The 13,835-nt window shown below is 29.9% G+C and overlaps 1 protein-coding gene across 1 annotated transcript in view; it reads right to left on the minus strand.

Moving 5' to 3' along the window:
• The window catches only part of LOC107439894 (methionyl-tRNA synthetase 1), a 42,991-nt gene extending 36,701 nt beyond the window's left edge, over positions 1-6,290 (minus strand). Inside the window, 4 exon segments of the mRNA XM_071185855.1 lie at positions 1,703-1,819; positions 4,298-4,376; positions 4,535-4,613; positions 6,073-6,290. Coding sequence (XP_071041956.1) covers positions 1,703-1,819; positions 4,298-4,376; positions 4,535-4,613; positions 6,073-6,172 — 375 coding nt within the window. The 5' untranslated portion in view covers positions 6,173-6,290.
• Positions 6,291-13,835: the final 7,545 nt, after the last annotated feature.

The following is a 13,835-nucleotide window of genomic DNA, read 5'->3' on the forward strand; positions in this document are numbered from 1 at the left end:
TTTCTTCTGACTTACCTACGGTAAACACGTGGTTGCAGAGAAATGCGTTCTGAAAGAGGTTCCGTGGTTCGGATGGATGGTGTTCTGTTGTTCTTAAAAGTTCTGAACAATACTGGTAAACAGGGAAGCTAGATAACGTGGCAGATGTTGAAAATAATGAAAGATCCAGGAAGAAAAGTGAAACGGATTTTATTCTAAACGGCGCAAATGAGAATTTTTTTTCAAAATGCGAGAAATTCGCGAATTTTGAAATTGGTTTATAGAATGCGTGAATTTCTCGCNTTAGTCCTGATTATGAATTTCGAGAAAAACACACAGAATATTCAGCTTTATTTAAATTAGTATTTCCACTCTCATCATTTTTCAAAATAGTCTGTACATCAATCACTTTCTGTTTCCTCAACTAAGTTTGATATATGTAGTAAGTTTGATATTTTTTTAATCCACTTCTCTTATTTGTGATTTTTTTCCCTTTTTTTGGAGGGCGTTGGTTTTAATTTTCTACATTTTTCATTGAAACTAAATTTCCGAAATTTTCATTGAAACTAAATTTCCCCTCTCTTTGTCCTTCAAATCAGTCTGAAATATTCTATTTTTTAACAGAGACTGTAGCCAATCACCACTTTGGATAAAATTTCATGACTCATATGTCGTTTAAACCTTACAATACACCTGAATTATTGAAAATAATTAATTAATTAAAAAGGCTATTTTCACCTATTTCTTTGAAAATCCATGTGGTTCTTCAATTGTCTTTTCCACATCGCTTTTCATATGTTATGACACACAAATTTGGAATTCATGTCACTACTTAATGATTTTGTAAAAATTATGATTGTTTTTTAGGTGTTCACTTACCATTTTCCAGCTAGTTCCGTGTCTTTTTTTTCAACCTTCAAATTTTGATTATTTAAATAAGATGTTATATGCAAATCTAAGTCATCACATTAGATTCATAACAACTCCATCACAAATCCCTGTCATTTTTCAATAGTTTTTACAGCTAATAATCTTTTAGAAATTTACAGGTTTTCTCAACTTTTGATGTTTTAATTATGATATCATTATGACCCACTGATTTCAAATTTGAGTTATCACTTTTTGATGAGCTCGATCTGTGACAATTTAATGTGTTTGATTAATGACAATTCCATGGTATTTACCCCGTAATTTCCATTTGTTTCTTCACCAGTTTTTTTAACCATTTCCGCTGATTTTTGGAATGTCCATACCATTAATACCACGCTATTAAGACTAGAAAATCTTCAGTTACCACTTGTTAAAGCACTTCAAAAATAATAAAACTGCAAAATGTTGTGCAAGGTAAAAATTCAATGTTGTTTTTCATTTGTTTTTTCAGCAGTTTTTTTCTTATCATTTGTTTGGCCATTTCCTCTTATCTCTTTCTTATCATGATTTTTGGAATATCAATATCATTAATACACTATTAAGACCAAGAAATCATCAGTTACCTATTGTTGAAGCACATTAAAAATAATAAAACAGCAAAAAACAGAAAGGTAAATAAACGTGCAAAGCATTTTATAAATATTTACAAATGCTTTACTACAACTTTTAAATATTATACATTTAGTAAAATTTACAAAATAAAATTGCTTGAAATTAAAATATTAAATAAATAAAATATCACATTAAAAACCATTTATAATTATAAATAAAGAATAAAAAAAACTACCCTTACTTTACCAGATAGGAAGCTTCGAGAACCAAGAAGAGCATTTAAATAGTTGAGATTCCTTTTAAAACTTAAAGGTAGAGAATCATCTTTGGAAGCTTTAAGTAATGCAGAAATGGAAGGCTAAAATAAACATAATACAATAAAATATCCTCAGTGTTTTATAAAGCATTAATTTTTAAATAAACAAGGTGCGTAGCCAAATCTTTCAACAAAAAATAAGCTCCTTTTCAGTACTTTTCAAGCACTCAAAAAATATTTTTAAATACTATACACATTAACAAAATGCAAAATAATTTTGTAAGACTTTCCATGATCAAGACAAAATAACTAGTTTCTGACAAAGAACGCTTTTCTGGATTATATTAGCCACCATAAAATGATCAAAATATTTTTTGGTTCGATATCAGAGGGTGGAGAATGAAACCTGAAATTAAGAATATCTTGCAAAATGCAGCAGAGTTGCACATGAGGGTGCAATAATCTCTCTGAACCCAGCTCAGTAGACACACAAGTGGACTCTCAAGTATTTTATCAAACATGGAAAACGATTGGCATTTTCACATGCTAACGACCAACAGTAAGCCGAAATGGATTGTGGTTGGATGAACTGTAAGAACATTGAATAAAACAATGTGAAAAGCACACTTTTGCATAATACATGGCGAAAATAGACATGGTAAACAAGGGGGAAAAAATTATTTTCGAAAAGGAAAAATTAAGCACTTTTTAAAAACCATGAGGAATGACCAATGAAAAAAACACCTTAAGGGATTTTAAAAAACGAAAGAAGCATTTCTTAAAAACGCTACATACCATGAAATAACAAATTTGCCTTTAAGTTTTACTAATTTAATTGTGAATTAATTAAGAATTAATTGTGAAAACATTGAATAGAGCAATGTGAAAAGCACTCTTTCGTATAATACTTGGCAAAAATCGACATGGTAAAGAAAAAAATCTCATTTTCGAAAATGGAAAATTAAGCACTTTTTAAAAACACCCAATGAAAAAAACACCTTTAAGAGCTTTTAAAAAACGAAAATAAGCACCTTTAAACAATTTTTAAATGAATTATAATTTGTAAATTCAATTAAAGAATACTTGGAATAGATCAAATGTACAATTTTCTGCATTTTGCTGAAGAAACTAGACATTTCTTCGTGCAAAATTTCAAAATTAGTTACAAAATTTCTCAACAGATGACACTTATAACAGAGAAAACCTATAAAATAATATTTCCAAAATAGCAATTATTCCTGACAACGAAGTACAATCTGAAGACAAAATTAACGTATACACATGGAAAATTTCTATGATCACATAACAGAGAACATTTTTTTTCCTCAGTCAGCAATGCCATCTATTTACAAACTTGACTACTAATTTTAAAATTTGACAAGAGGTTTTCTGATTTCCAGAGCAGAATATGAGTGTTTAAACCAATTTCACTTTTGTTTAGCCAATTCTTTAAATCCTTGATCATTCATTTTGGTTACAAAATACACAGCAGTGCTTTAATATACATTAATAAATAATTTAGACATACATTTTTATTTTACAGATTAAGTCCTTTAACCAAAACATAGTTTTCTAATCCTTTTTCCAAAAATATTAAGACCAATATTAGCTTAAGAAAATAAAAATACCAGATTCTTCTACATTTAAAATTAAGAGAAAGTTATTAATATTAAGAGAGTTATTTCACCATAATAACTACCAAATTTTGTTTATGTTTTAATACATAAATAAAACTATTTCGAAGCTATATAGGCTGAATTTTGTTAGTATACATGAAATCATTAAAGTCATTCATCAAATCAGTTTAAGTTATAGATTACTATATTTATATAATTTCTTAAAGGATAAATATGCAATTTAATTTAAATTCATTTAATTTTTTTTTAAAAAAAAATATGTAAAGATAGCTAAAAAATAAGTTAAGATAACTAAATATTTTATAGATACTAGAGAAGTATCAGGTAGATTTTCATTATCTGGCTTAGAATCTTACAACCTACAAAAGAATCTTACAACCTGTAACAAGTACCTGGTTTTTTTCTCAAGACCAGAACTCTGTCAATTTTATCACGTCTTTAGAGCTGGGTAACATTCACAGCTACATTGATATGGCACTTAAATAAGTAACAAAATTACAAATGGGAAATAATATCAAAAGCTAGATAATAAAAGCATAAAGATTAATATTTTATTTGAGATTTATTTGAATTTGAGATATATTGAAATTTATCTTTCATTTGAGAAATGCTTTAGAAATAGGAGAGCAAAGAAATCACGGTTGATAAAAATATGATAAACCTTCGTACTGAGATAATCACCTCAAATATTTATGTAAAATACTACATATGAAAAATATAACATACTTTTATATACTTGTTTTGTATAATTATCAACTCCCCAAAATTTTGCTAAGCAATAACTTCAATAAAACATGTCATACTTTTGTAAAAACTTTTTATAATTTCAAACAAACAAAAAGATATTCAAAGTATGTTAAATTTAAATTCATTTATATTTATATTCAATATGATATTTCAAAAATTAAGTATAAAACTAAAAATGGCACTAATAAACCATTACCTGAAGAACTGCACATTCCCATTCTAACCATTGGTCAATGTCAGGATATAATGGTTGTCCACTAACACTCCATAAGTATCTATATTAAAAATTTAAGGTTAAAATATTTCACAAAAAGTAGGCATAATAATAAAAAGATGAAATTCTAAAACAAGTAAAGAATTGTTTTACAGTTATGTAATACATTATAGATAAAGAAAATTTTGCTTATAAGAAATTAAGAAAATTTATACTTACCTACAAGAAGCATTTGATGAAAAAAAGGTACACTGGTCCTTAATTTCAAGCAGTGGGAGTCGAACTTGCTTTTTGACATCTGAAAAAAATATTATTAAAAAAAACATTCGATAGCATAGAAAATATATCCAATTGATATATTTCAAACCAAAACAGTAAATATCTATTTTAGAGGTGCACAACCTTTTTGAGTGAAGGGCCACTTGCACAGCAGGTAGACTAACAAAAGGACGCACACATATTTAGACACGTTGACGGCAAATATAGTAATATTTATTTAAACATTAGTGCTCTAATTTTTTTTCATCTATAAACTTAGTAATATATTTGCTGAATATTAAAGACGTTTAATTATCAGAATTCATTCAAAAATAAAAGAATTAATCCTTTTTTTAAAAAAAAATTCCATTTTATCTCGAAAAAAGATTAATTAAATGGCCAATTTGAAACTCTCATGCAGTAATAAAAAACTAAACTCAGCGGAGCGACAGCCCTTGAGGGCCAAGGCCTACTGTGCCCATCTCAGTTTTCTTAACCTTGGGCTCTGGGGTGCAAGAGCAGATGTTCCGGTCAGGTGGTCAGCCGAACGCGGAACCCCCAGTGTTTAGTTCCCAAGCATGCTTGGTACTCATTTATCGATCCACTGAAGGGATGAAAGGCTGAGTCAACCCTACCCAGCCCGAGGATCGAACCAGGGACCTGTAGCACGACAGCGCGAAGAAATGTGAATATAACTGCTTAAAAATCCATTTAAATTTAGGATAATATTGCTCTGAAGAAAGCCCGTTAAACAACATACATTTATTTACTATAGAATCTGTGAAAATCAAGCATGTCAAGTGATGATTTAAAATTGCAATTAAAAATTTCCAACAATTATTTAAATTCTTTTTATTTATTACTTTATTTAGAAGCTTCTGCGGGCTACACTTCAACAAATTACAGGAAAAAACCTAACTCAACAATTACATAATTCATGTTATGGTACATATCAAAAATTATTAATTGCCATTTATAACACCTTAAAACTAATTATGTTCATTACCCTAATTTATTGAAGATTAGTATATTTATTAAAATAAAGTTTAAAAAAATATTCGTACATAGATCCAACATAGATATTAAAATGTTGAGAGTAAACAAATAAGTAGATGGGAAAAACAGAGAAATTAAGAGCGAGCAAAATATTAAATTAACAATTATCTAAAAATTATAAAAAAATTCAAGATTAATGATATTGGTCCAATGAAGGAGCAAGTTATTTTGCTGCTAGGTGTGCTATGTTCAAATTAATAAAACTATAAAGTAAAACACAATTTTGTAAAAGAGCAAGTTAATCTCATGGGCTCCTAAGTAACAAATTGCAAATTTAAACTAAAATAAACATATTTAATTAGGTAAAGTTAATAACACTACAATATGGAAGAAAATAACAAAAAATAATATTCATTTAAAAATAATTGAAGATAATGCAATACAATAAAACATAATAAGCTTAATATATGATGCAATTCATAAAAAGAAATACTTAGTTTTACCAGAACATTTCTCTATATTGAGTTTGACACCACAGAATTCTGATACGACAAGTATTTTTAAGCTGTTTAGATTACACTTATCATCTATGCTAAGCTTCATGATAATTAAATAAAGAAATGTCAATTACACGTTTTCAACAACCAGCACAGCACGAAAGGAAATTAAAAAACAGTAAACAAAGCAGAAGAAACAATCAACTTCCTTACAAATGCAGTTACAGATAAAATAAGACACCGGTTATTTCAGGTTATATTCGTAAAAGTTATATTTTACTACTGCTCAATTTTCGATATACAAACGCATGTGAGTAATCCGATCATTTCTAAAAACATTCGCTATTATTTTTGATTAAGAGCGTTCGCACCATATACAAAAAAATAACTCATGAAAATTTTGGAGGTAAGAATTGGAAAATATGAAGCTGTAATTGGGGAATATATTTACCCCCGAAAATTCACATCAAGAATAATCGAAAAATCCCAAAAGCATGAGCATCGCAAAATCCCGAAAACATGCATGAGAATGGATCTATAAGCACAATTTTTCAATATTTTGTTGACATTTCCGATATATCCAATGTTTTCTTGGTCTTCTTTTTTGTTTGAAGTGTGCTATTAATGTTTATAGTTGATTAATTCGTGTAGTCGTGTATTGATTCGTGTAATCCCAACCCCGTTCTCTTCATCAGTTGACAAATATTAAAAAACGAACTGACTGGTTTTTTAAAAAAATATAGGCATTCTTACAGCATCCTAAATGTAACAGGAACTGCTCATGTCCTTAGAAAATATTTTTTTAAAAAAAATAAAAAAAATGGTAGAAAAATAATTTTTAAACTGATATTTGGAACCTCACTGCTGTATCTTTCCAATTTAACATTTTGAGAACAGAAATCCTCCCGCAGAGACATCCAGAAATAATTTATTTAAAAGGTGATTATTAAACCTAAACGTACTGGTTTTGTTTGTTTTTTATACATTCTTCCTTGTCAGTGTTTCGTCAAGTTTTGATAAAGCTTTCGTCTTTTTCCTCGTATTCTACGAATTTGTTTTCCCTAATGGACATGCTTTTTCAAATAGATATTTCATTTCTAATGGATATTTTAATCAAAAATCTACAAAATTTTACTCATTGTCTTTAAATTAAAACAATGAGCCATTAAAATTAATAACTATGTGTATAGTAGTTTTACCTTATTTTCCTCAACGGTATAGTAATTTTCCTGAGCTTTAAAGATCTAGATTTTAGAAAAAACATTCAATTTTTTTCTAAATGAGCTTTACAAAAAAAGATGACGTGTTTTTTGTAGGGAGCACTGGTAAAATTACTTCAGAAAAATAAAAAAATTTAAAATAAAACGGATTTTTTTTTCTTTCTTTTTTTGACAACTTGGCCACTAGGCAAATGGTTGTTTTCAATACAAAATATGAACAAAATGGGTGAATAGATTTCTCATTTTTAAACTTTCGTATTTAAAATCCGTTTTCGATTAATTTCATTCAAATTTTGTATTTTCCCCACTTTCAAATTACATTGTTTAAAGTTATATCTTTTTTGTTGCGTTTTAAAAGTTCACGCGATTAAGAGAAAAACACAAAAAATAAAATTAACACTAGGGGAACTAACCTAGGTGTTCTGGCACTCTTCTCGTTAAATTATTGGAACCATATTCTTCTGATTGTGGCTACCACATATTTTTGGATTCAAGAATTCAAATCCATTTTAAAAAAGCGCTATTGAAAGAATTTACTTTTTTATTGTCTGATTTCGCAACTATTTATAATAATGTTTGGCAATAATGAATTAATATAATTGAGGTTAATCCCTTGAACCATTAAGATTGGCACTTACATAAAATTCCAATCATTCGAACATAAGTTATTCAGGGTGATATCTTTATTTTTTTATCAACTATTTATTTATTTGCCTCACTGTACATTAAAATAAAAAAATTTCTATCATAAAATAAAAACAAAAATTGCCCATTTAATGGAGGAGTGAGTATGCATCTCTGTTATATAACTTTCTTTCCAGAAGTTTTATACTTTCGTAAAAAAATAGAACATAAATTTAAAAAAAAATCACAAATACATTTCGCAAAAAAATCGCAACCAAGCATTCTACTTTTTTTTTCTATTATTATTTTTCATAACATTTTATTTAGTCAATGCAAACCAAACATTCTCGCATGGCTTAATAACTTTGGAACGTTTAAAACATTTTACTGTTTCAGAAACATTATTGAAGTTGAAATGCTTGCTACAGAATGCAGTAGGACCTATCTTAAAAGTGAATAAAAACATTAAAAATTATAATAAAAATAAATAAAATAAAAATTTAAATAATTTCGTTTTTTCATATTGAAGTAATATTCCATCGAGAATAATTACTGTTGATTTGTATTTAAGTGATTTGATAAATGATAGTATTGTGGTTCGCGATTTCAATGTACAGATGAAATAAAATTAATTTTCATTTTTTACGAAGCATTGAGTTATTATAACACGCGAAATAGTTTGATAACTTTCGGCAATCATTCTTTTTAGAATGATGCGTGCGTCAAATAAAATATGACGAATCTTCACCACACCTTTCTATTTCACGCGACGTCATAAAAATAATAAGGGAGAGCTCTTTGACTGCGCATGCGCTAATTCCAAGGATATGAAACAGAGAAGAGAGGTCAATAAACATTTTTCTCCTTTACGCGTACCACATCTAACACTACTAACTTCATTTCGAAGCAGATGTAGGTCATTTTAAAACTTGACTGAATGAGGGGAGGAAACGGAATTGAATTAATCAAGAAAAAAAAGATAAAACGTCTAATATGGAAATGATTCATACTTGAAGAATGATTCAACATTTTACAAAATGTTAATTCATTCTTTAAAGAGAGGAAAAAAAGCGTACTAGATCGACTTTTATTTCGCTTATTTTTCGAAAAGCAAAATTTTTAAAAACATCTCTAAACTAACTTAGGACTAGACAGAGTTCCATATCCTGGGTTCCGCTGAACGTTAGGGTTCCCTGGTGCTAGGACAAGGGTTCCGCAAGTGATCACTATTTGCTTAATCAAAGCAAAAAAATTCTAGTAAACAATTCAATTTTTTTTAAACTTGTATTGAATGACACTTGATGTTAATACATTTTTTTCAAATATTAATTCATGAATTAAATTTAATTAATTAATTTTAGTTTTGCATTAGTGAACATTTTTTAATTATTTAATAAAAAGTAACTAAAATAAAATTTGACCTAAACCTAAGTAGGAAAGTAAGGAATTGACTTTTAAAAAAAAAATATATATTATTTGTTTTTTTAGGCTTTTTACTAATTCATTATAAAGTCTTAATTTTAATCTCAGTTTCATAAATTTAATTTGAAAGGATTTTGGCCAACACGTCATACGAATAATTCAAGCCTAACAGACAAGCTCTAATGATCATATGATAGTTTTTGACCCACGGTATTATATATAACACGAGCCTTCCTGATTCTAACGGCTCAAGATCACAAGAACACAATCTCAATATCGTACTCTCGTATAACATCTTGTTTTAGTGTGTATATGTACTCTTTAGTACGCATACTCTCGCAGTATGCGGGCCTAAGACGCGTTTTTCATTTTTATTTAGCAGGTACTGAGAGGTTTAAGCCCTGGCGAAATTAAACAAAATCAATTTTCTTTTCATAACCATCGAGAAAATCTTTTTCAAAAAACACAAAAGTTAGACAATCGTGAACAATGAAAGAAATTTTCCACGAAGGGTTAAAAGTGGCCACTATACAAAAGAAATCATGAGAAACATAATGAATAAAGCAATGTGAATAAACACAAATAAATAAATGTAGAGCGGCGACTGCTCAAGGGATAGAGCGTTCGCCTTCCAACGAGGTGAACCGGGTTCGAATCCCGGCGACAGCTGGTCGATATGAATTCCGCATCCGGCTTGCCCCGACCACAGTGCTGACGTGAAATATCCCCAGTGGTAGACGGATCGTAGGTTAGAGTCTCCTTGTCGTCAGGCTAACCGTGGGAGGTTCTCGTGGTATTCCTCCCCATGTAACGCAAATGAGGGTTAGTTCCATCGAAAAGTCCTCCACGAAGGCAAATTTCTCCCCATACTTGATCCAGGAGTTCCCTTGTCTTCTGGATTGGGTTCAAAATTACAAGGCTACGGAGTTGAACATTGGTAGTCGTAAATCCAAAAAAATTATGTCGGCTGTTCAACGACGGTTATAAAATAAATAAATGCACAAATAAAGGTTCAGATGTGTATTATTTCCGTTGTTTTGGTTTATTCAACGTGGCACAAAATATACTCTTTCCTCATCTGGATTAAAAATACAATCCAATTGCGTACATGGAGTTGTACATATGGATCACGTACATGGACGAAGCATAATCAATTTGCGGTACATGAAAAGGAAAACCGCAAAAACCTTCTACGGTTAGCCACGGTAAGAGAATCTAATATTTGGATATTTAGAGAAAGTCTGTTGATAAATACAGAGTTGATAATTAGTTAGGCTCTTTTAACCAAAGGGATGCTCCAGTTTTTCACCCATCTGACCCATATCCATATGGGTAATATTTGAATTCGTAAAAATTTATAAATTAATAGTTGTGTGTCTAAAGCAATAGGTAACGATGAGATGCTTAGCAATATAAAATGAGCCGGGACAGCCTAGTTGGTAGGACGTTGGGCTCGTGTTCGTGAGAACGCAAGTTCGAATCCCGCCGCCGAAGAATCCCCGTGTAGTAAATGGTGACTAGTGCACGTTAAATCTGTCGGGCCACTGAGTCCTTCAAAATCCCATAGCAAATCAATTACTCTGGGGTACTGAATTGGAGATTGATCGTTCTCTGGTTCGGGACAAAATTACGATCTGAGGATGATTGGGTTCTCTCTGTAAAACGGGCTGTGACTTGTGTGTGTTGCTGAAGTCGTATTCTTGGCCATAGATGGCGCTGTTGAAAAAAAAACAAGAAACGCACCCTCTGCCTGAAAAATTCGCTTGATTTCAAGCAGGCTTGCTGGTATTGGCAAGTAGCAGAAGTAAAAACAAGAACAATATAAATAATAAAATATATTTCATTCAATAAAATTTTTTTAAACTTTATTTAAAAGAAAACATAATGTCAGTAGTTCCCAAATTTTTTTCGGCTACGGAATCCTAAATAACTGAACTTCTTTCGATGGAACCCCGACTTTATAAATGAAGTTTATTAACCCGTTTTGTCCCAAATTTATATATTGAAATTATACAGAAAGTGGTTTTATGGAAAAAGTGGTATTATATATTATCGAAATTAATTGGTTTTTCTACTGTTAGAGCATTCAAAAAGTCTTTGATAGATCAAAAAGTATACTTGCTCCTTATAATTCTAGATCTAATCAGAAATAACTAAATCATCGTGGTATCTGAGAATCTTTTAATTCACCCGGAAAAATAAAAATACTGAAAAAAGTTTCCCATCACAATGAATGTCTTTGAAAAAAGGAACTGTCCTAAATATATGACGCTGGGCGTTAACCGGTTAAGGTAATTGTGAACGTTATAAACTATAAAAGAGTTAGAACTGCATATATAGAGCTATGAACATTTTTATCTGCTTTATTATGAATAATTTTATACTATGCTTTATGTTCATGACTTCAATTTGCTGTCCTTGTGTCTATTTATGAATTTGTTTTTGGTGTATACACATAAGCTGAAAATGAATAAAATAAGACAAATCATGGCTTACTTCAAAGTAAAAACCTAAAAGAACTGCTATTGAAAATGGTTATTAGGGAAACATATTTCCTCATTTAAGTTATACATTATTTTATTTCGATTTGAAAATCGTTATGGGAAATGGAAGATTTTATAAATGCTTGTTATTTTCATAATTTGTTCAATATACTGTTATTAGAAATGTTATATTTAATGCCATTTCTATTTCTTTGAAATTTTAGTTAGTTAATTTCAAAAAGGCAACCGAATGATTAAATAAATAATGAATTAAAGTTTGTATCTAAATATAGTCTGAGGCTTCGAAATATTATTTTTATAAAACTAATAATTCTATGATCTCTTTCTCTTCCGCGGAGCCCTAAGTTTCCGCGGAATATCATTCGGAAACCGCTGCATTATGTTACCCCATACACTAAATAATAAATTTGACACAAATATCACGCTATAAAAAGAGAGAAGTAAAGTAATGTATATAAAACACCGAGATAGGAAAAAAAAGTGTTAGTACATCTTTGTTTAGACCAAGTGCACGTGGATATTTCTTTGTGTTACCTACCACTTTAAAAAGTATTGTTCTTTGACTTTAGATCCAGATATAAATAATATTATTAATATAATACAGTCAAACGTCGATATCTCGAACTTGAAGGGAGAGGAGAAAAANATTATGTTACCCCATACACTAAATAATAAATTTGACACAAATATCACGCTATAAAAAGAGAGAAGTAAAGTAACATATGTAAAACACCGAGATGGGAAAAAAAGTGTTAGTACATCTTTGTTTAGACTAAGTGGATATTTCTTTGTGTTACCTACCGCTTTAAAAAGTGTTGTTAGAAAAAGTGTACTTTGACTTTAGATCCAGATATAAATAATATTATTAATATAATACAGTCAAACGTCGATATCTCGAACTTGAAGGGAGAGGAGAAAAAATTCGAATTATCGAAAATTGCATGTTATCGATGGTAGAATAAAGAAAAATGCTCTTTACATACCTTATTTACTATTCCATATTTATTCTAAAAACACTTCTTACACTTTCGTTTAAAAAAAGATTCAATTGTTGTTTGCTTTAGGGATGTGTAAGAAAGTTTGTCTATAACACTTTCTAAGTGGACTATAGCTTTAAATGTCACCCTGGCACATTCGGCTGCCTCTCAATAAATCTCCTTACAGTGTCCACTGCAGAAAGTGATTGTTTGTTAGTAACATTGGGCTGTAAATCTTCGATTTCCTCATCCTCTTCTTCTGATAGTTCAGAAGAAGCTTTCGTTTGAGCGATGATATCATTGCCATCCCACTGACCACACACTGTTACTGCATCATCTTCATCTACGTTTACAAAGTCATGAAATTCGATGTCATCAAGCTTCATGAATCCGGTCAATCTGTTCCAAACATTTTCGGTGTAGTTTTCAGCAGAATTAACGATATTGATTGTTTGACTACTTTCGCGATCTTTAATGAATCCAGACTTCTTGAAGCCATTCATTATCGTGGAGGAAGTCACATCATTCCATGCCTTGTCAGCCATTCTTAAAACTTTTTTTTTTGGAATATTTTTTTTAATTTTAGAAAAAAAATCTACACTATTTATGGGGGAGTTATCGTGGGATTAGAAAAAAAAAATTCGTGAAATCAAGTTTTTTTTAACATTGAGTGTATAGGAAATTTGAAGGGAATATTTTTTTCTTCGAGATATCGAAAAATTCGTGAAATCGAGGTTCGAATTAGCGAGGTTCGACTGTATAAGTAACATATTAAAATTAATATTATTAATGTAACATGGTTGATCGAACTATGTTGTCTCTTCCTACTAAATCCAAATTATAAAAATGCTTCTGCCGTGCTGCTTCTTTTTCTATTCTTGGTTAAAAAGAACCGTCCTTTTGAGTCAAAAACCTGTTTCCTGGAAGATTTTTGGAAAAACATAAGACCTACCACCATCTCTTAAATTTTCTTTTGACAGTTTAAAATGAATCCTTTTTTTTAAGTGGTGTTTTACAATTAA

The sequence above is a fragment of the Parasteatoda tepidariorum genome, chromosome 9 (assembly GCF_043381705.1).
Source record: "Parasteatoda tepidariorum isolate YZ-2023 chromosome 9, CAS_Ptep_4.0, whole genome shotgun sequence".
In the NCBI taxonomy this organism is placed as follows: Eukaryota; Metazoa; Arthropoda; class Arachnida; order Araneae; family Theridiidae; genus Parasteatoda; species Parasteatoda tepidariorum.